This window comes from Microcebus murinus, chromosome 1, assembly GCF_040939455.1.
Source record: "Microcebus murinus isolate Inina chromosome 1, M.murinus_Inina_mat1.0, whole genome shotgun sequence".
NCBI lineage: Eukaryota > Metazoa > Chordata > Mammalia > Primates > Cheirogaleidae > Microcebus > Microcebus murinus.
In genome coordinates this window covers 52312384-52337248 of record NC_134104.1, presented here as the reverse complement: position 1 = coordinate 52337248, position 24865 = coordinate 52312384, and the positions used below count along the sequence as shown (strand labels likewise).

The 24865-nt window shown below is 38.2% G+C and overlaps 1 protein-coding gene across 7 annotated transcripts in view; it reads left to right on the top strand.

Moving 5' to 3' along the window:
* The first annotated feature begins 836 nt into the window (after positions 1-836).
* Positions 837-24865, top strand: part of CD47 (CD47 molecule) — a 54583-nt gene continuing 30554 nt past the window's right edge. For all 7 annotated transcript variants that reach the window (XR_002224037.2, XR_002224034.2, XR_002224036.2 and 4 more), the window contains exons 1-3: positions 837-1032; positions 12058-12405; positions 21102-21191. Coding sequence is in view for 3 of the 7 variants with exons in the window: in XM_020287670.2 (XP_020143259.2) it covers positions 987-1032; positions 12058-12405; positions 21102-21191 (484 nt within the window). In the remaining 4 variants the exon portion in view is untranslated. The remainder of the gene's footprint in view (positions 1033-12057; positions 12406-21101; positions 21192-24865) is intronic.

Here is a 24865-nt window from a genome sequence, read left to right as displayed (position 1 = left end):
GGATGTCATGGATGTGTCTGCTCATGCCCGTTCGCAATGAAGCCTCACAGTCCCTGCGGTTTCGGTGTTCGCCACATTTTAAGATGTTTACCATCACGAATGGAACTTGTTTGGTTAACCCTGTTCAGAGGATGAAGACTCTAAAGAACCAAGTGAGGAAAGGGGGAAAGAACCGCCGCTGCGGACGCAAGCACAGCCAGGGCGGGCTGGCGCGGCGGGGCGCGGGCCGGCGGGGGCAGGAGCGGAGGCCCCCTGCGGGCAGGGCCCGGCCACCCCGCGCGCCCGGCCCTCGGCTCGCCGCCCGCGGGGGAGAGGGAGCCGCGGGCGGGGCGCGCTGCGGGCGGGCGGGCTGCGGGGCGCGGGGAGCGCGGGTCGGCGCGCACAGGCGGGTGTCGGATGCGGGGAGGGGAGGGAGGCCAGCGACAGGCGCGGGGCCCGGCTACGCGCTCGCGGGGAGCAGCGCCTGGCCGGGTCCCCGAAGCGTGAGGGTGGGAGCGGGAGCACGGAGAGGAAAAGTGGCGGGAGGACGGGCCGCGCGGGGCTGTGCGAGAGGCTGGAAGGGGGCCGCGCAGAGAGGCGCTGCGGTGAGGTCCCCCGCGAGCGTGGGAACACACGCTCAGCCTCCCGCGCTGGCGAGGACCCGGACCCCAGAGGGTGGCAGGACGTGACCAGGAGGCCGGGCGCGCGACACCGCCCCGCAGCGGGCAGACGGCCTCGGCGGAGCGGGTGGGAGCCGGGACTCGAGCCCGCGAGTGCGGAGGGAGCCGCGTCAAGCGCCGCGGCGGCGGGGCGGGGCCGAGTGCGCGTGCGCGGCCAGAGGGGTGGGGGAGCAGGCGGGGGGCGGTGGGAGCGCGCATGCGCGCGGCCGCACAGCCTGGGCAGCGGGTACAGCCTGTGACGGGTGGCGGCGGTCGGTCCTGCCTGGAACAGCGGCGGCTGCCCGTCCAGACACCTGCGGCGGCTGCTACCCCGCGGCGGGCGCGGAGATGTGGCCCCTGGTGGCGGCGCTGTTGCTGGCCTCGGCGTGCTGCGGTGAGTGGCGGCTCCCTCGCCCCCAGCCCTGCGGCGGCTGTCTCCTCGCCCCCGCGGGAGTGTGGGCTGCGCCCCAACCCGCCTGGCGGCGCCCGGGAGAAGGTGGCAGGGGCGCGGGACGTGGGAGGGCCCCGCGGGGAGTCGGGCGCCCCCTCCCGCCCTCCTTCCTCCGTGCTCCTCTTCCCCTGGGCGAGAGCGGGGCTTGTCGCCTTCGCCCCATCTCTGTCTCCAGACACACGCATCCAGGAAGATTCCAAACCGCACCTCGCGCAGAAATTAACTGCGGAAAAGAAAAGGCGCGATCCGAGGCGAGGGGTGGTAGTTGACAGGGACCCCCTTCTTTCGCACCTCTCTCCCTTCCCCGCTCGCACGCCTTCGGGGTGCGGGAGGGAGAGTGGGAGGCCGGGCCTCTTGCGATGGAAGTGCGCATTTTGGCGAAGTCCACAAGAAGGGGATCCTGCCGTTTGCCTCCCGCTTGGATGCGAGAGCAAAGGGGAAGTGGAGGACGCAATTAAGTTTAATTTCCAACTCGGCATTCAATCCGAAGAATCTTCCGGCCACGTATTTTGTTGTTGTTGTTGTTGTTTTTAATCCTAGAAATGAGCTTCCTGGAAACTCATTCCTTTTCGTGACCCCCACGCCCCATCAGCCACGATAATACATAACGTTCCAAATTGTGCCTTGAAGTTCTCCCACTTTATCTGGGGAACCTTTTTTTGAAAGTAACCCAGATTTCACCTGCAATATGAAGATCGTAACCTCGAGTCGAAACACATGTGCAGCGGAGTGGGAGTTGTTGTCTTTCAACGCCAGAGCTGCCCCCCACTCCACCCCAAGCTTTTGGAATCCATTTCGTTTTGTTTTCTTAAAACGTGTGCTTCATCTGTAAAAAATGAGGAAGGAATAGGGATATTCGTGACTACAGTGCCTGTCACATTTCACATCTACAGAGCCTTTTGTGAACTTTTTCTAAGATTTAGAATTGCGCATGAGTACCAGTAACAATTGTTACATTTATCCTAGAATGCTACATTAATTGGGTTTTAAAGGGATTTTTAGCCTGTGTGGTGTTCGTAAAGGCTTGTGACTTTGAGCGATTTCCAAGATGCCCTTACGTCCCTGCTTACCACTTTTCCCCTTCTCCAAGCATCCTGGCATGTTGGAGCTGTTAATAATCAAGATCTCTATTATCTAAATGCTGGGTGTTAGGTAGTGTTTCCTGTCATTATCTTTAGTATGCTTGTTGCCCTTACTGTCATTATAGCTAAAAATAATACTGTTTTCAGGTATCTGTTGTATAGTCAGAAGCCTTCATATTGAACCAAATATAAATTTGTAATACATTATCACTAATTCAATGCCAGTCTGAATTGTAAAAAGTATAAACCATGTACTGTTTTTAAAAACAGGGGTCCTATTTTCAAGTAGATTAGAACTGTTGGAATGGTACTTTGGGGGACAAGAATTCTGTTAGGCCTTCTTTAGTAATAGTTAAGATCACATATAATTAGCACTTATTTACACACAATAGTAATGTGTTCAAATCCCTACAGAGTCATAGAATTCATAATTTATAGCATTTTATTATGCTTAGCTAATATTAACCTGAAAAAATAGACATGCATTTGAGTTCTTTGAAGTGTGCAATATAAAAGAGGAAATGATAATGTCTGTCATAAAATAGATTTGTGTGTGTGTTTAATATGTAGCTTCAAAAGGACCATGTATGAAAAGATGTTAATAGTCTCCGAACAAAAGTAGTTATAAACCAAGGGATTGGGGACTGAATTTAGGATCTAGATTGAATAAGAAAGGCATAGATTTGTACATTCGTTAATGCTGAAGTCTGGTTTTGCTTTCAGTTTCATTTATAAAGCACTGGTAATCAAGCCATTTCTTAGCAACCTCTGTGGTTTCAGTGACCTCTGCTGTAAAAGAAGTTACCTCAAACACCCGTCTCATCCAGTTACAGGCAATCTGCAACCCACTGTAACGGTTTACAAGATGTGGAATGAATTAACCATGTTCCTTTCTTCCCTGTTTCCCCATATGTCCAATTATACTTTGTTTAAAAGCACAACAGTTTTGGTGGTATTCACTAACTAGTAAATAAAGCCTTAAATAAATAAAAATAGTGATATGAAATGTCTTTTTAATGGTTGATTTTTCTTTGTTAAAAGCGAGTATTTAAAATCAAGGGTATACATGAGTAAATTTAAAAACATTTTTATTGTCTCAGTCTAGTAGTAATTTGGTTTGTTTAGATGAAACTGTTTTCTTTTCTCCTAAAGAATATATTATTTTTAAATACAAATTGCCATTTTAAGGAAGTAAATGTCTATTTAAAAGTACTTATTAATGGGGCTGCCCCAGCAGTCTAGAAGCAGTGTGTAAAGCATTACACTAAATGCCTGCCATTAGGACACTTGCTCATGCTGTCATCTGTGTTTTGGCAGATGTTTTATCTTTGCTACTGAGTTGTTAATGGAGATTTGAAAGGCCAAGTTCTAAAGATGAAAAATAGTTGTTTTCCCCCCAAATTGATAAACATTCAAAGTCCAAAATAATCACTGATATTACCAAAACTAAATTTGCATTCCTTGATGTGAATTCAGCTATAGCTAGTATAGGCATTGTTTTTAAATACAGCAATATTCTTTTTGTGACATAGTTTTCATACAGCCATTTTACCTGTCTTAGGTCTTTGCTGCGCTAGCTTTTTATACAAGGTAATGATTTTTGTATTTTCATATCTTATATCTCAGTTTAATATAACCCGCTCTTTGGTTATCCATCATAAAGTTACTTTGTATATTAGTGAAGATATTTCTTCTATGATAAAAGAACCAGAATAATAGCATTGGATCAATTTTACTAAAATCATTGTAGATTAAAGTAAAAAATATAGGGCACCCAGGAAATTTGACTAATACAATAGAACCTGGGTTTTCCTTTTTGTGGTTACTTGGAGTTGAAACAGGAATTAGGAACTACACTTACCTCTGAATATTTCTTTCCAAATCCATGGAACAGTTGCATAAGACTCAGAATCTGGTAAACACCTGGGTTTGAGATTTAAATTAAGAGAAGTAATATATATATTTGAATACATATCACATTTGTAGGTTAAAAGGCAAGGCAAAGGGTTTGGCAAGTGCAGGATCTGTCAGAATTGCTTTTTTCATGTTGAACAAATATGAACCAATGCTATACTCTAAGCGCTTTGTAAGGCCCTCTTGGCCAGAGAGACAAATTCCAAACTGTATGTTTCTTAATAACTTAAAAAGTAGTTTATAGACAGTAGAGATATTTTGTTTTTATCCTTTGGTGGTACTTAATGTATTTTAAGTGCTTATAATGCCATAATTCTTAAACTGCTCCACCTCTTGTAATTCTAAGTTGACCGCTTCCATTCTTATAAAACCACTTTTAAATCCAGTGGGGAGATTGCTTTGAGTCAGAACTAAATATAATTTGTGGACACCCCCAGTCTACCCTAGACCTTTATTTTAGTCTCCATTGAGGAGAAATCTGACTAGATCTTCCTTCCTAACTCAATTCAGTTTGAGACTCTATCAGGGGTCCTCAAACTACAGCCGCGGGCCACATGTGGCCCGCCAAGGACATTTATCCGGCCTGCCAGGTGTTTTTGCCTCCGCTGCCTGTCCTGCTTAGCAGCTGACTCGACCTGGGCCCACAGTGCACATGTGTGGAATGTGCGCCCGCACACTCCATCCACCCTCCAGTAATCTGAGGGACAGTGAACTGGTCCCTGTTTAAAAAGTTTGAGGACCCCTGCGTCTAGTTCTTCATGCCAGGGGTCTGTTCTGAGGGCAAAAACTGGTAGGATTTATTTCTGGCAGGTGTCTTTACTCATGAGCTTTGTTTCTTTATCTTAGTGGCTGCTGGGGCTTCTCACACCATCCCTGAACATCCATTTTGAGCAGATAATTAACTTCCTACTCCACTGCAAAAAATAGTGGTGTGTGGTTTGGACTCCCTCAGTTTCCCGCCCACCATTACTAAACAAATCTGTAATATCTCAGACAACCTTCATCTCATTCTCCTCCCTTTGCCAGTTTCAGAAGAATACCTATTTACCTTCCCAGGGAAAGGACAACCTTTCTACCACTCTTTCATTTCCACGGTCTTAGAGACCTGCTCGATCAGCTTAATTCTTCAGTCTTGGATCTTAGATCTTTCCCTCTCCATTGACTCTTTCTCCTCTTCGCTTGCAGACATGATCAAATTTTACCCCATGATCAATTTTACCCAAATGTTAAAAAAACAAAAAACAAAAAAACCCAAGAAAAACCAAAATATTTTGCCCTTGTCCCCACCTCCACAATCTCTATTGTTGCCTTCTCCCTCTGCTTTCTTATACTGCCAAATTAATTGAAAAAGAATCACTGCTGCTTCTTTCTTCTCTCTCATTCACTTCTGAAATGCAATCTGCATCTGATCCCACTGGTCCATTGACATTGCTACCGATAAAGAAGCTAATGATGTTATCATTTTTAATCCAGAGGCTGTTTTTACTCATCCCACTTAACATCCATTTTGTCCATATTAAGACCCTTCCTTGGTGTCTGCATTGGGATACTTTGCTGCCTCTCCTATTTCTCTCACTTTCTTCTCACTTCCTTGGCTTGTTCCCCTTTGACTATTTGCTCCATAAATATTGTTGTTCCCCAAGATTTTATTGTCTGCCACCTGCTCTATTTGCTATACAAGAACTCTTTGGGCAATCTTGTTTATGCTCATAATTTCAATTACCAGCTTTATTCTTTGCGATTCCCAAGTCTTTCTTCTTAAAGAAGTCTTTCTTCTTAAATCCAGATTCATACATCCTGGAATCTACTAGATATTTCCATTTCATTGTACCACAGGTACTTGAACACTCAGCTTAATAAATATTGAAAGAATATTCTCCCCAAATCTTCAAGTCCCTTTTCTCTGTAATTACTCCACAATCTAACTGTTAATAGTTATACGTACTGTTTTGGTTAACAGTTTTAGTATTTCCCTCTTTATCTGCCTCACCTTCCACATTTGACGAATGATGATTACTATAATTTCTAGGCCATCTCTCCAGTTGCTATTTACCTGGACCATTGCAGTACTCTTCTAATGGGTCTCCCTTTCTCCTTTCCCTTTCTACCCTCAGTCCATCCTTTATACTCTGTAAATGTTACTTTTTAAAATGAAAGTGAATCTGAGTGGTTTGCTACTTCTTATATTATCAAGTCTAAACTTCTCAGCACGACATTCAAAGAAGCCTTTATAATTTTCTTAACCATCTTTTCCAACCTTATTTCCTAGAGCTCACCTGAATAATTTTCTGTGTTCAGTTGTCCCCTTTCCTCATTCTGCTGTAGACATGTTACTTACTCTGCCTAGAAAGCCCTTTCTTTTCCATAACATTCTTACTCATCCTTCAAGACCCAGTGTAAACAGCACCCTCTAGGAAGATCATTCTTAGACACATTCATGTGATTTTTAAGGAACTTTTCTATCCAACCATAAAAATGACTTGAAATTTTCCATTAAACTATGCAGCTTCCCAGTTTCATGGTCAAGTCTGTAGAATTGAGAAGCAGTGGGGGATTCTCTCAAAATATGGAAGAAAAGTGAATCCTCTCCCATATGAATTTTTAGATTTTCCTTTCTTTGGATTCATACTTATAACTTTTTGCATTCATGAGGAATCTATTGTATCCTGCTTTCTGGACCCTGGGCTAGATCCTTGGGATACCAAATGGAGGCATTGTTTTACTCCCTGAGCCTAATGGAGATATCAGTTGAGTAAAACAGTAATGTTAATATTTGGTAGTAGGTACAGTGACAACACTTGAACAGGAGGAGATGGGAGCAATAAGGAGGGGAAGAATACAGTTGAGTAGTATAGGGAAGGAGAGCAGGACTTAGCATCTCAACTGTGCTTTAGCAAGAAGAGCAAAAGTTAGCAAATCATAGCTGCCATTTATTGATCACTTGCTGTGAAAGATACTAGAATAAGAACTTTAAGTTCATTGTTTTACCAAATTTTAACAAAATCTCCATGAGGTATATACTATCAACATTCACATTTTATAGATGAGGAAACTATACTAAAAGTACAGAGGTTAAGTAACTTGCCTAAGTTTATACAACTAAGAAGTGCTTGAACTGAGTCTCTTGAACCAGGGTCTGACTCCAAAGTATGTGCTGTTTAACTGTTACACACCCTTGTACACCCAGTGAAAGGTATAGGCCTCTTCAGGCTGGAGGAACAGCACGAACTAAGATGTGGAGATAAGAGTGCATTTGCATAGTCATGGCATTGCTAGAAGATCATTGTGATTGGATGTTAGTTTGGAAATAATGGAGTATAGGAGGTAGGGCTGGAAAGGGTGTTGAAGGACCTCGTTTGTATTCCAGGCTAATGTACTTAGAATTTAGCCTGAAAAGACAGGAAGGTGTTGTTAAAGTATATTAGGGAAAGGAGTGCACATTTGCATTTAGAACAGTTATTTTGGGAACTGTTGAAAATACACTGGGGCTGAAATGGAGAAACCTTGAGGATGGAGGCAGGGAGCCAGTTAGGAGGTTATAGCAATAGTTCAAGGGAGAAAGGGTAAGTGTCTAGTTCATTCATTCAACAGACAGTGGATTTAGGAACTATCAGATAACCAAAATTTGCCATGGCTAAGGAGAGGGAGGAATCTAGAATGATTCTTGGGGTCTGGTTGACTGGTAGATAATAGAACATTTTCTATTTTCAATAGAAATATCTACCAATAAGGAAGTCAGCAAAGGGTAGAGAGAGTTGGTAGATTTTTAGACATTGTTGACTTCGAAGTAACCATAGTACCTCCAGGTAGAAATGCACAACAGACAGCTGACCATCCAGAGTCAGTGGTTTAGAGGAAAGACAGGGCCTAGTTAAGTTTAAAAATAGCGTGCAAGTGGATAAAACCATAGAAGTCAGGGAGAATATTGGTGGCGGTGGTGCTGCTGAATATGAAGCCCTTAGAAACATGAACATTTAGTGTGAATCAAGAAATAGATTTCAACAAAGAAAGAAGGAGGAAATTCATAATCAAGAAATACCATAAAGGCCGAGAGACCAAAGCAAGAAAGGAGCTTCCTGCTGGCTCAGGAACTGCAGAAAAGGCAAGATAGAAAGTGAACCATCCACATTCAAAGATTTTTCACAAGGGATTATTGGTGACCTTGGCAAGAGCTGTAGTAGCAAAGAAGTAGTAGGGGTGAAGGGGTGGAGGCCAGATGACGGAGAATTAGGGAGTGAATTGGCGTGAAGAAATGCTTATACATTATTATTTTGGAATGCTAAGGAAGATGGTGGCAAGTATGGGAATTTTAATTTGGAGAATATAGAAGCATTTTTTAAAGACTAAAAAATAAAGAGCAGCTCCATATAAATGGTATATAGAGACTGGGGAGGCTGATATTCAATTAGGGAAAGTCCTTGAGATTGATGGGTGTGGAGGCAGAAATAGAAACTAGCTCTCAGTTAAAGGGATTAATTTCCAACAAGGTGGAAGTGGGAGGAAAGAGGCATGGATAGTCGGGATTGCAGGAAAGTTTATAGGTGGGGAGTATTGGAAGCTTCTGGATTCTCCTCTGAAGGATTCAATTTCAATTAACAAGTAGGGAGGGAAGACACTGGGTGAATATAGGGTAAGAGGCAAAAAGAGAATGATTTAAGAGTTATTACAAAGGAGATAAAATTGACATGGAACAAGTAAAAAGGTAAAATATTGAAAGACCTGCAACACTCTTCTGTGCTTCCCTAGTAGCAACACCAATTTTCCTAGAAATTTGTAACACTGATTACTCTTCTGCTCATCCATAGTATATTGTCCATACAGAAAGGAAAACACTTGGGACTTTGTATTATGTAAAGTACTTATCATCCCCCATATAAGAACTGTAAACTCCTAAAAGATAATTCCTACATTTTTTTCATCATTGTTTCCCCACATCCTGTCACAATGTTTCATGTCAGGTAATTCTCAAGAAATGTTTGTTACATTTTTAAAATATCTAAGCTGGACTTGTGTGCTGTGACTTCCCTGGATTGGGCCTTCTCTGCCACTGCATAGCTGTTTTCAGAACTGTGGTCTGAGATGGTTTGGGTTGGTGGTCTATATTCATCAATACTTGCAAAGTCCAGTACTTTTGGCATTTGATATAAAATAATTGTTCCATTTTATCTGCTAATTTGTAACTCTAACATTACTCTTGGTTACATTTTTTCTACTTCTATCTGATTTAAACTGCTATAAGCATATCTGTTTATTCAGAATTTTCTTATTCATGTTAATTGTCTATGTTCCTTTATTTGCTCCCTATATTTTAAATCTTTTCTTCACTTTGCTATTTCATCAGAAAGCAGTAGGCAAAACAGAAAAAAACCCAAATCAGGTAATTTTACTACTTAACAGTTTTTTATACATGTTCATAGAGATTGATGTTGTAGTTAATAGTGGGGTGATATTTTTAGACTACCCTTATTTATTAATTATTAGTGCAAAGGTTATTCAAATTATGGTTTATCCAGGTCAATTTTACTTTAAATTTTACTGATAGTATTTATTCTACTTAAATTGCTTCAGCTGCAAAATGTTTTTATTATGACCAACAGCGCAATGCAATTAATGATTTTGTATTTTTTGGAAAAATCATTTTCTAAACATAAGTTATAATAATGTGGAATGTTCACCAATCACTTCTTGCTTACTTAGAGCCTTCTCAAAAAGTTTGATAGGATAACTAAGCTCCCATTTGTAATTCTTTTTTTAAAGGATAATTTTTAAAAAGTAAAACCATGATTCATACAGATATAAAATGAACACATGTCAAGGATTTTATTTCACTCATTAATTAACAAGCAAACCAGCAAGAAGGCAAAACCTTTTTAAAAGAAAATTGGAAGAACAGACACATTTATAGGCAATCAGGAATGCTGAAATGAATTTGCTAATAAATGCAAAATTGGTCAATATCCTCAGGGCAGTAAAATGTAATTTTTTTGGAATCTCCTCTTCCACCAGGTGGAAATCAGTTGCCAAATAAAATTTATTTATATCCATAGGGACACCAATCATTTGCCTTGTCATCAATTTTCTACAACTTACACAATTGTAAAATAACCCAAAGTCAGTGAAAGGCACAGGCACCTATAGAATCATGTCATCCCAAAGGATCTGTTACACAGTGCCTAGTACTCTGTTGAAAGGATGCCCAGTAATCTTTGCATCCATTTCAAAATCTTTCACCATATTGTTTTACACTCGCCTTCCTTTTTAATTCCAACATCATCATCCCTTTATTCTGTCTAACAGGGGAAGTAATTCACAACTCCAAGGTTTTGAAGAATGCAATGGAAGTCCAAATTATTCCTGGGGCTTCCTAATATTTGGGTGGCTAGAAACATAGAAAATGGGAAGAGATAAGCTGTAGATATCCACAAGGTTGGTTCAGACTATAATTCCCAGAAATAGAACATTTTGAACTAGTCAGAGAAGCTCCATATCATTACATTAAAATGCCAGATCATCTAGTTTTTAGAGTATCACTCTACATTTTTATAGCACAGTGTTTAAAGAGCACTTGCCCATATATTTTCTCCTTTAATGCTCACAATTCTGTGAAGTATTCCAGTGTTTGTTTTTGTTCCTCTTACTTTTGGAGAGCAAACCAAGGCACAGACAAGTTAGTTGCTTAAGGATGGCATACTGAAAAGTGGTACAGATAGGACCTGTACTCAGGTGTTTTGACCACTGTTTAATTCTTATTCTACTATGTATCCTTGCATTCAATTCAATAGGTATTTATTGAATAATAATAATGTTCTTAGAATAATAATATTCTATGCCTCTGATTTTTATTCCAGTTTATATAAAAGGAAGAAATCTTAAGAATGAACTATTAACAAAGTTAATATTTACATTTGTTAGTACTTTGTGCTTTTTTTCAGGAAAAGCCAGCTAGCTACTTAGATAAAAAGAGTTACTAAATGGCTGAAGAATATGGAAGACAACTACAATTTCCCCACATTCTTGTACATTTTAGTTGAATGGGGAGTGATTGCATTTATTTACCTTGTCCCTCTTTTATAAGGCAACAATTGGTAGTTTATCCTATTGAGAAGAGTTGATAGGATACTTCCACTTATTAGCAGTATCTGCTCTTGGTTTCAGCCTGTTTCTTAGCTTTCTGAGTGGCTTATGGTTTCTTGAGGAAAGAAATACCTAAAATATACATTTGGGAATTGTTATTCTGTAGTATCAGTGAAATGTGGGGGTAGGAAAATGCCATTCATTTGAACATAATCCTTTGTAAGACTTGTGTACAAAATGTCTATTGCTATCTATATTTTGCAATGGGAATGTGGCCATAGCAAAATGTTTTTTTCTCATTAGTATTCTGAGACTTTCCATCCTAGTGGAAAGATGTGATTTGATTCATCTGATTTACTTTGTATATTAAAATACAGTAGAACCTGCCACTTTTTTTGGAAATGCAGCATAAAGATAGAGATAAATTTCATATCAGTTCTGCAAGTTCTATTTAGAAGAAGTGTATTGCAGTTGAGACTGAATATAATATTTGGTTTGATTTTCTGTTCAAAATTTTCCCATGGTAAGGACAATATTTTCCTACATATATCAGTAGGCAGTAATGATTACTTCAAAGCTTCCAAAGCCAGATACTACACCTGCATGTTCCAACACAGTAGTTGAATGTGTTCCCAAGATGCATGGTAATGTATACTTTGTATTACTGAGAATGAATAACAAAAAGTTATAGTGTTGTCTACCAGCTGTGCAAGTTAATATTAAAATAATTTGTTTCTGTTTTCCACCTTTCAGGTTTTCTCTTCATTGCTACACTGCTTATATAAGTGAACAATTGAAACATTGCTCTTTATCTTAGGAATTTAAAAATTAACATACCTAAAATCTTATGGTGTAGAATTCTATAATTAAATAAAATATTTTTCTTTTTCCTTTCCAGGTTCAGCTCAGCTACTATTTAATAAAACAAAATCTGTAGAATATACGTTTTGCAATGAAACTGTTGTCATCCCGTGCTGTGTTAATAATATAGAGGCAGAAAACCTTAACGAACTGTATGTAAAGTGGAGATATAAAGGAAAAGACATTTACAGCTATGATGGTGTTGTCAACAAGTCCGCTACCTACGGTGATTTTCACAGTGCAAGAATGGACGTCCCAGAATTACTAAAAGGGGATGCCTCCTTGAAGATCGATAAGAGTGAAGCTCTCTTAGGAAACTATTCATGTGAAGTGACAGAATTAAGCAGAGAAGGCGAAACCTTCATAGAACTAAAATATCGTGTTGGTAAGACTTCTCTAAAAGCTTTCTTTTTACTTTTCCTGATACAACCTGATTCTTTTAGAAGGGGGGCAAAAGAGGGTTAGGAGCTCCTTTGAATCAAAAAGCAGGCTATTAATAATAAATGTTGATGTACTGTTAAGCAGCTTTAAGATCATGAGTCCTATCTTATTTACTCTTCTAGTTTTTGCAGTATTTACTGCTAATTTGTATACCGTGTGAGTCTCAAACTTTTGGTTTGAGAACTATTCTATTTGGTGGTTGGTCCTGGGGTCATCTAGTCTACATTTCTCTTTGCTGCCATCAAAAGTATTTTCTTTCCTTTGATTAATTTTCAAGGCTCTTTCCAATTATTTAGCCATTTTTTATTTATGTGTGTATGTATTATGTAACCTTACACTTTGGCCAAGGGTTGGCAAGTCCCAGCCACACTCCTTCTTGAGGTAATAGATTAGAAGGAGAATCAGGAGATTAAATTAGGTGATCATGGATGACTTCTTAAGGCTTTCTGTACTTAGCCTTGCTTTGGTGTTCTTTTCCTTGGTCAAGATGAGGAAGAGCTAGGGATCCAAATTAATTTATTTGAATTCAGGCTTGGTTACAGCACCATAATTCTGCCCTCTCTTCACAAACGTGGGTTGGTGAGTTGTATAAAGTACTAAAGTTAGCTGAAGTAAACAGTCTCTTTTCTTTGCTATTTCTTGCTTGATTTCTTCAAACACATACAAGTACGTTCTGACTTTGTGTTTTGACATCTCTAGTTAGGATCACCAGTCATATTACTGATCTTGGAATGAACTGTCCTTTGAGAACCTCTGCTCTAGATGGAATCAGAACAGTTCCATTGGATCAACTATTTGCCTAGCTTTTACTGTTATAAAATATCTGCTACCAGATTGGGAATGGGGGCTCTGGTTTGGTGAAATATTTTGGCATTGTTTAGGATTGGGAATCGGAAATCTGAGTTATATCCCCTTTTCAGCACCTTACTATTCATCTTGGTGACATTGAGAAGTTACCTCACCAAGTCCAAGTGACCTGATCTCTAGATTGGGCATAAAAGTAGATATTCTTTTTATGTATTCTACAAAATCTAATGAGCATCAAATGAAGTCTCACGTGGACAAGTTCTTTGTAAATCAAAGTTGTACACATTAGCTGTGTTCCTGGGATGTTTATTTTGTAAGATATCAAGTTGCTGAAGCTAGCCTGGATTGATATGAGAGGGATTTGTGTACAGTGAGGAATGGGCAGGATGGCTCAGAGTAGACAAGGAGAATTTAGAAGGTTTTTCTGCTCAGAAATCTCTCTTACATTGTAACTTTTACTATTGACATTAATTTGGGCTAAGGAGATTTTTAATATACATATATTTATATATTAAAAATATGTATTTACATATAAACATATTATAAATAAATAATATATAATAACATAATATATTAACATATATTATGCACACACACACACCTTTCAGGAGGGATCTAATCAGTCAGTCATGTGTGCTGTGAGTGGCTGGAGTTAGATAATCTAATATCTCCTTGAAATTTTTCTGAGAAAGTATACAGTTTCATGGGAATGAAAGAATAAGACATGGAAGAAGAGTAATTTTATAGGTCACTGAGATGTAAACTGGTAAGCTCGAGAGATGAGACTTGAAAGGCCAGAAGATGAAATGAAGATGGATGGGAGAGGAAGACCAGTGTCTGAGATGAAGACATCATTAATGATTTTGCATGTGATTGTTTTGTATTTCTTTTTTCCCCCAAAATACCTTATGAAAATAAGAACTAGGCTGTCTTTTTGGGCCCTTAAAATGAGAAAGTATTATTTTATCATAGAGAATGTAGAAAATTTTACCAGAGGCTTGAGACATTTGGCTTTACATCCATTTTTATTTTTTGAAATAATTTTTGATTCATAGGAAGATTCAAACATAGAGAGGTACTGTGTGCCCTTCACCCAACTCTCCCCGCCCCCAGTGGTTACATCTTATGTAACTATAACACAGTATCAAAACCAGGGAGTTCACAGTGGCACAGCGTGTGTGTGTGTGTGTGTGTGTATGTGTGTGTGTGTGTGGTTCTCTGTCCTGTCACATGTGTGCATTTGTGTCACTACGCCCACAATCAGAATGTAGAGCTCTTCTGTCAACACAAACATCTCCATCATGCCAACCCTTTGTAGTCACATCCCCTATCTCCCACTATCCCTAGCCTGGCACACACTAATTTTTCCTCCATATCTTTAATTTTGTCATTTCAACAATGTTTTATAATGAAACCATGCAGTAGGTTACTGCATGGTTTTCAGATTGGCCTTTTCACTCAGCTCAATGCCCTTGACATATGTCCAGTTTGTTGTGTGCATCTGTAGTTTCCTTTATCTTTTTTCTTTTGTTGTTTTTTGCTGAGTAGTACCCCATGGTGTGGGTATATCACAGCTTGTTTAACCTTCACCTCTTGTAGGACATTTTGGTTGTTCCCAGTTTGGGGTGATTACAAATGAAGCTGTTATGAACAATTGTGCACAGGTTCTTATGTAGACATAGTTTTCATTTCTCTGGGATAAATACTTACAAATACAGTTACTGGGTTGTTATGGTAAGTGTATGTGTAGTTTTTAAGGAAACTGCCAAACTGCTTTCTTCCACAGTGGCTGTTTCATTTTATATTCCCATCAGAAACGTAAGAGTGATCTAGTTTCTCTACATCCTTGCCAGCATCTGGTGCCTCTATTTCGCACCCATTTTTTTACTGGAAAAAAAATACAAAAATGTTAAATGGGCAGGATTCTTACTATGGAATATAAATTTGTTGTAATAAGGATACTTACCCATCATGAGGACTTTGAGGATATCGGTATTAGAAACCATTTTTACTATGCTGTGCTTTCTTGTAGATACACAGATATAGGCATAAATGATAAATAGAAATTACTCAATAGGGAATTGAATTCCACTTACTAGAGTGCAGGTAATGGTGACCATTCTGTGTGGGGTTTTTTCTTTTCTTTTTTTCTTTTTTTTTTTAGCACTAGGATTGAATACATGGAAACACAATAAGATACAGTTTTATATACCTCTGGTGCCTGTGTATACTATAGCACCAGACTGGAATTTAGAAAGTTATATTTTTTATGTTGACATTTTATAGTTTAAGAAAACTTGGGTGAGAAATTCAATTTATCAGGTCCTCAGATTCTTATCAGTCCTATGGGGATACCATCTTCATCACAGAAATGTTTGAGATATAAATGAGATAATATCTCTCTTACTTAACAAAGATTTATTGAGTGCCTATTACATGTCAGACACAGTGCTAGACACTATGGATTCAATGATGACTAAGACTTAAACCCTGATTTCAAGGAAGTGATTATAGTACAAATAAGAAGAGTAAAATGGACCTAACATTTATTTGAACACATGCCAGATGCTTTATGTACGTTGTGTCTTGTAATCTTCTCAAGAACTCTGGGAGATAGATGTAGGTCTTACCAATTAACAAATGGGGAAGCAAAAGAGATTCAAGGTACTTGTTCAAAGTCAGAGTAACAGCCGGGATTTTAACCTAGACCTCTCTGGCTATAAAACCCAACATTTTATCACCATAATATATAGTTTCTGTGAAAATACCTTGTCAGTAACCAAACACTAATATAAATAATAGTGGTAATGAAATTTGTTATAAATATTTATGTTATTATTGATATAAAAACTTGGAAGTTTTAAATTTATTTTTCTCTAAGATATTAGAGTTTTGATTTTAAAAGTTTAGTTCAGGTTCAAGAAAGTTGCCAATTCCCTTATTATCAACATGATACACGCTGTTTATAATGATGACATAAAAGCATTATAAGATCCTTGTATTAGTTTTCTAGGGCTATGTAGCAACTGTTTTCATTTTGTTGAATCTCTCTCTCATATTGAATTTATTTTGCCAGAAAGAGCCCAGACCCTTTTAAGAGATCACTTGATTAGGTCAGCCTTCTCTCCTTCAAGAATAATCTCCCTTTCTTAAAGTCAACTAATTGGAGACCTTAATTATATCAGTGAACTCCTTTTGGCCAGGTGACATGCCATAATTATAGAAATGAAATCCAACATATTCATAGTCTTACCCCTATATAAGAGGAAGGAATTATGAAAGGCATGTATTTCAGACAGGGGTTTGGGGGCCATCTTAGAATTCTGGGTTTGATTAAATAACAGGACTGTAGCCTGGCCCAGTCAGCACATCAAAAAGCTATCATAATCCTGAAGCATCAAGTAAAAATTTGGTTTGAATTTTAGTGTTAATAAATGTTACTGTGATTTTTATTTGTTTATTTTTTGGTGGAAATGTGTTATCTGCATTTATGGAGGTTTGCATGCATCTATTTGAAGGAGAAACACATTTAGTTGATCAGAGTGATCTCTTTTTCAGGTTGTGCCATTTTTGTACATAGTGATAAGAAAAATGAGATCCTGGGGCTTAATAACACTTAAGTTTGGAAGCAAAATTTAAACACTCACTCATATGCCACACCCTCTTAATATCATTTCTTTGCCTTTCCAGTAGTAAGAAGTTAATTTTCTTGGGAACCACTCTGCCTGACCAGGTATTGGGGGAGAGTGATGGGCAGAGTTATTAGCCATAGCTCAGGTGGAATAGGATGTAGATGCCCTTGGATTATCTTTCTTAATCCTGAGATGGGAAAATATTTTTGTTCTTGTTCTTAGTCCATTTTAATTTTAATAATTTCTATTTTAAGCTTAATTAATTTTCTTAGTGTCATAGAAATTCAGAGCTGAAAGGGGTTTCAGAGACGTATCTTGTCTTACTCTCCCTTGGGGAACAAGAGTTAGCATCATCTGCCAATACTACCATAACAAATCAATAGCTTAATGGGCATATAAATGGTTTTAGATAAAACATTGGGGGGTTTTTCCCCTCAGCATCTCAGTTGGTTCTTAAATGTCCAATTCGGTGCTTCTCAAATTTTTCAACTGTAACAAATTAGAAAGAGGAAACACATTCATGTCAGTGACGGGAGCTAAACTCCAGCAGAAATCTGCAGCAGTGATTTTAAACTGAGAGCATCATGGGTATCCAGCTCACCCCACTCTTATCCCCCACTTACCATCAGGGACCATATTAAAATATTGGGGTGAAAAGGGAGAGTGTGCGAGGCCCGAATAAACCCAAGTGATTTTGATAAGCTCCAGTTAAGAATCATATTTTTTTGTTCTATAATCCCACTCTCTGTCATTGCAATGTGTCGTATATTTCTTTTCTTTTTTTTTTTTTTTTTTGAGACATAGTCTCACTTTGTTGCCCAGGCTAGAGTGAGTGCCGTGGCGTCAGCCTAGCTCACAGCAACCTCAAACTCCTGGGCTCAAGTGATTCTCCTGCCTCAGCCTCCCGAGTAGCTGGGACTATAGGCATGCGCCACCATGCCCGGCTAATTTTTTCTATATATGTTAGTTGGGCAATTAATTTCTTTCTATTTATAGTAGAGACGGGGTCTCGCCCTTGCTCAGGCTGGTTTCAAACTCCTGACCTCGAGCGATCCGCCCGGCCTCGGCCTCCCAGAGAGCTAGGATTACAGACGCGAGCCACCGCGCCCGGCCTGTGTCTTATATTTCTTATGACTTCTGCATAGAATCTTGGAGTCCGTAAGTAGTCATCTAGTTTATCTCAGCATCTAATTCGCAGATTACTTCTATCATGCCCCATGTAGTTGGCCATTCAGACTTTTGACCTAAATGCTTGAGATAAGGAGACATTATTGCTTCCCAGAGGATCTTGGTCTATTATCAGGCAGTTTCATTTCTTCCTTAAGTCAAGGTAAAACTTGCTACCCCTGTAATTTCTCACTCACTGGGAGGGCTTTAGTATTTCTCCCAAGTTTATTCTTCTCTAGGATAAAAATCCCCAGCTCTTTTAGCCATTGCTCATAGTTTCAGGATCTCTGTTCTAGTCATCTTCCTTTGAAGCAGTTCCCTGTTACATCTTTAAATGTGATGAGTAAAACTGAACTCAGGATTGCGTTTTTCGGTCATGCCCTTCTGCCTCCCAAGTTACCATTGTTCCTGTAACTCTCTGACAGGTCTTTCTTCTCTGTAATCTACTCTCCACATGGCTGCCAAAGAAGATTTTAAATAAGTCAGGTCATTTTTCTTCCCTATTTGAAGCCTTCCAATCACTTGTCCTTGCTCTTAGAATAAAATCCAAACTCTTAACAAGCTGCTAAGACTCAACATAATCTTGCCCCAGCAAACTCTTCCCATCTGATCCCATATCACTAAGTCCCAGCCACAGTGGCCATCATTTGGTTCCTTGGACTCGTTCCTTTGGCACCTCTTCTTCCCTGTCTTCACACGCAGGCTCCTTCCTGTCCAAGGCTCTCTTCGAGGTTCTCTCCAGAGGTCTTTCCTTACTGCCCCGAGAGAGTCTGTTCCTCAGCTCCTGCCCTCCTCAAGCTCAGGCCGCCCTGCCTTGTTCACTGCTGGACTTTCAAGAGCCGAGAGAAGTACCTACTCACGGTGGAGCTTTCAATAAATGTTTGTGGGATAAGTGAAAAATTTGTGGTCAGACCAGAGTCATATACACCTCTTATTAATAATTTCTATTAGTGTATCCTAAGATGGTTCTGTTGAATAAGGGGCGAGTCCAGTGAAAGAACATTTCATCATCAGCTCATATTGAACATGAGATCAGATACTGGCTGTGTTTTGAGAGTGGAGCTGGCAGGATTTGCTATTGGACTAGATGTGGGATGTGAGAGAACCCAAAGAGTCAAGTAACTCCAAGGTTTTTTGTCCCTGAGCAGCTGGAGAAGTGGAGTCCCCGCTACTGAAATGAGGACATCTGGGAGGGGAGGTTTGATGGGAGGTGGGTGGGAGACTATCAGGAGTCAGTTTGCTGCATGAAAACTTAAGAAGCTTAAGAGCCTTAATTCACTGTGCCTCAGTTTCCATGACTTTAAGGAGGGATTAATAGTTCCTCATATGATAATTGTGAGGATTTGAAGAGTTAATGTGCATAACTCAAAACAAAATAATGATGGTAGTAGGTAAGGAGGAATAAATTGATTAAACATAGTTATTAAATCATCGAGCTTTTACCAGATCCTTTGGGCATTAGATATCAAAAACCTAGGCATGATTCACAACGTTTTTTTTTTCTGGTAGGATTTTATGCTGTATTGAAGTGGGGTTTTGGGGGGGCGTATAGGAAGATGACCAATTATATGGTTAGAAATTAAGGTATTGATTCAGGGTATCTAAAAATATGTATCTCTTAGAAGAGATCTAAAACCATGGGTACATCAAAAAAATTTTCTTTCATTCACTTGCTAAACTATGACGACTGCTGTAACCTTGTATTGAATCTCTACTATGTATAGGGGAAAACACTAGATTCTGAGAAGCTAATTTCTCTAAGAAAGAGTTCATAATTTTGTTATATTCTAGGGATTAATATAAGCATTTTTCCAGGTTAACATAAGCTTAATACAAGAAATGTGTGTGTGGCCATCATTATGGAATGGAAAGCCACAGAGTTCCTCATCCGCTGATCCTGAGGGGCAGAGCAGGGTAGGATTTGAAATAGAAGTGCTGATTTCAGAGGAATGACAGTGCTTGCTTAGGGCAGTGTTCAGAAGTGCTCTTTCTACAGCACAGCCCTCTGTACAGGCAAACGTGGGAATGCTTTCATTGCATTCACCTGGCTTTATTGCTGGAAAAGAAATTTCATAGCTAAAATTATGAGCTATGGGCTTATAAAATGCAATTAAACTTAATTTTTTTTAAAGTTCTAAACAAATCTTATTTGAAGTCTTAATATCTTAATTTCCTTTATATAGGATGTGTAGATATCTTTTCACTGTAAAAGTAACATGTGACCCACTTCATAACAGCTTCCTTAATAGCCTAAAGCCATGCATGTTACTTTACATGTAAATAAGCCTCTGAAGCATAATTATTCATGAATAAGTCTAATATTGCAGAGTAAGTTAGAGAAAAGGCAGGGCTCATCTCTCTTGGTCTTTGTCAGGGAGAGGGTACCTAGTGATACAGCTTCCTCCCTTAGGTCCCCTGAGTCAGTCTTTATAGGAACACTTCATTGTTGCTTAAAGGTAAACTCTTGGCACTGTACACATACGGATATTCAACATATAAACATATAATAATAATTGTATTTCTAGTACTTGTATTACTTGGTAAGTGCAGAGCTTTGTTTCAAGCTCTTTGCATATACTTTATTAACTGTTAATAGTTATAACAATCCTTCAGGGTGTAGGTACTATTAATATGTTATACCCATATAACAACGGAGGACACTGAAGAACAGGGAGGGGTTAAGACATTGTCAAGGTTACGTAGATTGTGGAATTAGAGCTGAGTTCAAACGCAGGCATTGTGGCCACAGAGCCCTGTTCCCAGCTACCGTGCTATACTATCACCTTCCATAAAATATGGGTTAGCAAAAATTTGAGAAACAGTAACTATAGTTTTTTGTTTCATAAATGAAATTTGTTATATAGGTAAATTATGTATAATTTGTTTCGTGTATGCATATAAATATATGTAAGAATCAAGGCTACTGCTTTAATTATTTTTATCTCCACATTAAAACATATATTATAGACCATTTGTAGGATTTGAAATGATTATAGTAAATATTAATTGTGATTTTTGTTTTCTTTCTCCCCAGTTCCATGGTTTTCTCCAAATGAAAATATTCTCATTGTTATTTTCCCAATTTTTGCTGTACTCCTGTTTTGGGGACAGTTTGGTATTAAAAGTAAGTATTTCAACTTTGCATTTATTTTTCAGCGATGAAATTTTTATTTCTAGGAGGCATTATTAGTGAAATAGTTTATTTAAATAAGTTGTTTTAGGAAGAGTATTATTGTGATAAATAAGACTATGCAGCTTGAATATTAGTAGTCTCCTTGAAATATATATTGTTGCCCATATTTTGCTACAGTTCACTTTTAATTCCTAATAAGGTGTGTTTTATTTGTTGTTGTTTTTATTTATTTATTTCAAAATATTATGGGGGTATAAATATTTTTGGTTACATGGATCACTTTTGTTACACTTGAGTCAGGGTTATAAGTGTGCCCATCACCCAGGTATTGTTCATTGTACCTGTTTGTTAGGTTTTTGCCCATCCCCTCCTTTCTCTCCCCCTTACTTGATTTCCACTGAGTTTAACTTCCTTCTGTGTGCATATGTGCTTGTGAGTTAGTTCCAATTTAATAGCAAGTACATGTGGTGTTGTTTTTCCATTCTTTAGATACTTTACTTAGAATAATAGCTTCCAGTTCTATCCACATTGTTGCAAAAGGCCTTAATTCTTCCATCTTGGTGGCTGAGTAGTATTCCATAATATATATATATATATATATATATATATATATATATATATATATATATATATATATATATCCGATTTTTTTAATCCACTCATGACTTGGTGGGCACTTGGGTTGATTCCACATCTTTGCAATTGTGAATTTTACTGCAATAAACATTCAATATTTTAAAGGTTGCAGAATAAATTAAATCAGTATTATTTATTTCTTGCTTAGATAAATGTTTACTGATCTTCAGGGTAGTACTACAGAGAAAGTAGGAATAAATCTTACATTTGTCTTTTTGATAAAATGACTTCTTTTCCTTTGGGTAAATACCCAGTACTGGGATTACTAGATCAAATGGTAGATCTACTTTCAGTTCCTTGAGGAATCTCATGATGTTTTCCATAGAGGTTGTACTAATTTGCAGTCCCACCAACAGTGTGTAAGCGTTCCTTTTTCCCTGCATCCATGCCAGCATACACTGTTTTTGGAATTTGTAATAAAACAGCCATTCTAACAGGGGTAAAGTGAGATCTCATTGTGGTTTTAATTTGCATTTCCCTGAAGATTTAGTAACATTGAGCATTTTTTTTCATATGTTTATTGGCCATTTGTCTTCTTTTGAAAAGCTTCTGTTCATGTCTTTTGCCCACTTTTAATGCGGTTGTTTTTTTCTTACTGATTTGCTTGAGTTCTTTGTAGTTTCTGATTATTAGCCCTTTATTGGACATATAGCTTGTGAATATTTTCTCCCATTCTGTAGGTTGTCTATTTGTTCTGTTAATTATTTCCTTAGCTGTGCAGAAGCTTTTAATTTAATCAAGTTCCATTTATTTATTTTGTTTGTTGCTGTCATTACCATTGGGGTCTTTTTCATGAATTATTTTCCTAGGCTGATATCTAGAAGAGTTTTTCCTGCATTTTCTTCTAGAACTCTTACGGTTTCATGCCTTAGGTTTAAGTCTGCTATCCATCTTGAATTAATTTTTATGAATGGCGAGAGATATGGATCCTGTTTCATTATTCTGCATGTGGCTATCCAATTTCCCACCACTATATATTGAATAGGGCTTCTCTCCTCCAGTGTATATTGTTGTCTCCTTTGTCAAAGATCAATTGACTATGCATGAATGGTTTTATATCTGTGTTCTCTGTTTGCTCTATTGGTCTGTGTCTCTATTTTTGTGTCAATACCATGCTGTTTTGTTTAATATAGCCTTGGAGTATAGTTTGAAGTCTGCAAATGTGATGTCTCCAGATTTGTTCTTTTTGCTTAAGATTTCTTTGGCTATTCAGGTTCTTTTGCAGTTCCGAACAAAGCATAGAATTATTTTTTTCTAGAGTCCATGAAATATGATGTTGGTGGTGTTGTTTTAATCTCTCAAGAATGAATAGTGGGAATATTAGTAATAACAACACCTAAATTCACATAGCATTTTAATATTTACAGAACATTTACACACATAATATTTTATTTGGTAAACGGTAACAGGCTACCTTAGTGTTAAGATAGAATGTTATACTTTGTAGAATTTAGATTCCCCTCTTTTTATTTTCCCAGTTTGAATTTCTCCATGTACATGTGTTTACTCTCGAAAAGGCCCAGTTAGAACCATGTTTTGTCATCCTCACCATTCAGTTCTGTAGCCTCTAAAGAGGCAGCCATGGGAGAGTTGTGTTCTCTGATCTTGCTTTCCTATAATACTCATATAACCAGACTTCTGCATCAGATTTAGCATCAACAATATAGAATTGTCATTACTAGGTAAATAGGTAATATGCTTTCTGATTAACGTTTATACTCAACTATATTCACCTATTTTGATTAAGGTAATTTACTACATTGCTGAAATCCTGAAATGATAGTCTAAACTTTTAAACTTTTAAAAGGTAAGATTTATTCCTACTTTTCTCTATAGTTCCCTGAAAACCACCAAACATTTATCTAGGCAAGGAATAAATAATACTGATTTAATTTGTTCTGCAACCTTTAAAATATTGAAAGCTAGTAAAATATTATAGTAGGTTGGCTACTACAATATTTTATATTTCATGAATTTTACTTTTACTCAGAAGTTTAAGCCATGTGTGTCTATAGTGATATATAAAAATGGTAGGGAGATGACTGATTATGTTTTAAGAGTTTTTCTCAATGTATGGCACTTTGGAATTGCTTAGTGATTTCAGAGATGTTCTCAACTTTTGTCTAAAATGATAAAAAAGAAGGGAAGAAAGGGCTGAAAGTGGCAACTGTCAAGTCATTTCACAAATCTTACTTTCAAGACAGTAAGCCTTTTTATACCTAGATGCTGGTACAGCATCAAGACCTATTCTGTCATCACTGATATTAGGGAAAGCTTTTAACCATATTGGCAGACCCAGGCTTTAAGGGCTAAGTCGTATGATTTGGGCAGGGAAGACTGTGAAATTATTTCACATTAGTGTGATTTGTTGAGTTTGGATTGATAGACGTTTGCTGATCATGGCATTATCATTAGTAACATCATTTTTAGCAGAATGAACCAGGAGGGAATCTGTTCACTGTCAGCTGAATTTTTAGAAAATGAGCTTTATGGGTTTTTTTTTTCCTGACTTAAAGAAATACATATCACTTTAGAACACCTTATACTATATGGGAAGTTATAGAGGAAAAACCAAAAATCATCTGGAGTCTCAAAGCCTAGAAATAAACTATTGGTGTATTCTAGGGAATTTTCTGTTTTTTTCTATTCCTTTTTGTTACCAAATCATAAATGGACTCATATAGCTTACATACTTGTGCATTCTGATTTTCCCCCTATGTCTTCAGAAATCCTGTTATAGCTGCCTGTGCTCTACTTCTGTGGATGTACTATAATTTACTTAACTCTCATCTTGATGGATTTTAGGATGTTTCCAATTTTTTTTGATACTATGAAAATAACTCTACTAAAGATATGTAAGCCTGGAAATGGCAAAGATATTTTAAGGCTCTAGTTATATGCTGCCAAAATATTTCCAGAAACATTGTATCAATTACTATTGCAGATGAGAATACCTGTCTTTTACCTCGCAGTCCTGACATTATTATAATTCTAAAATCTTTGCTAATTTGATGTGTGAAAAAACATGT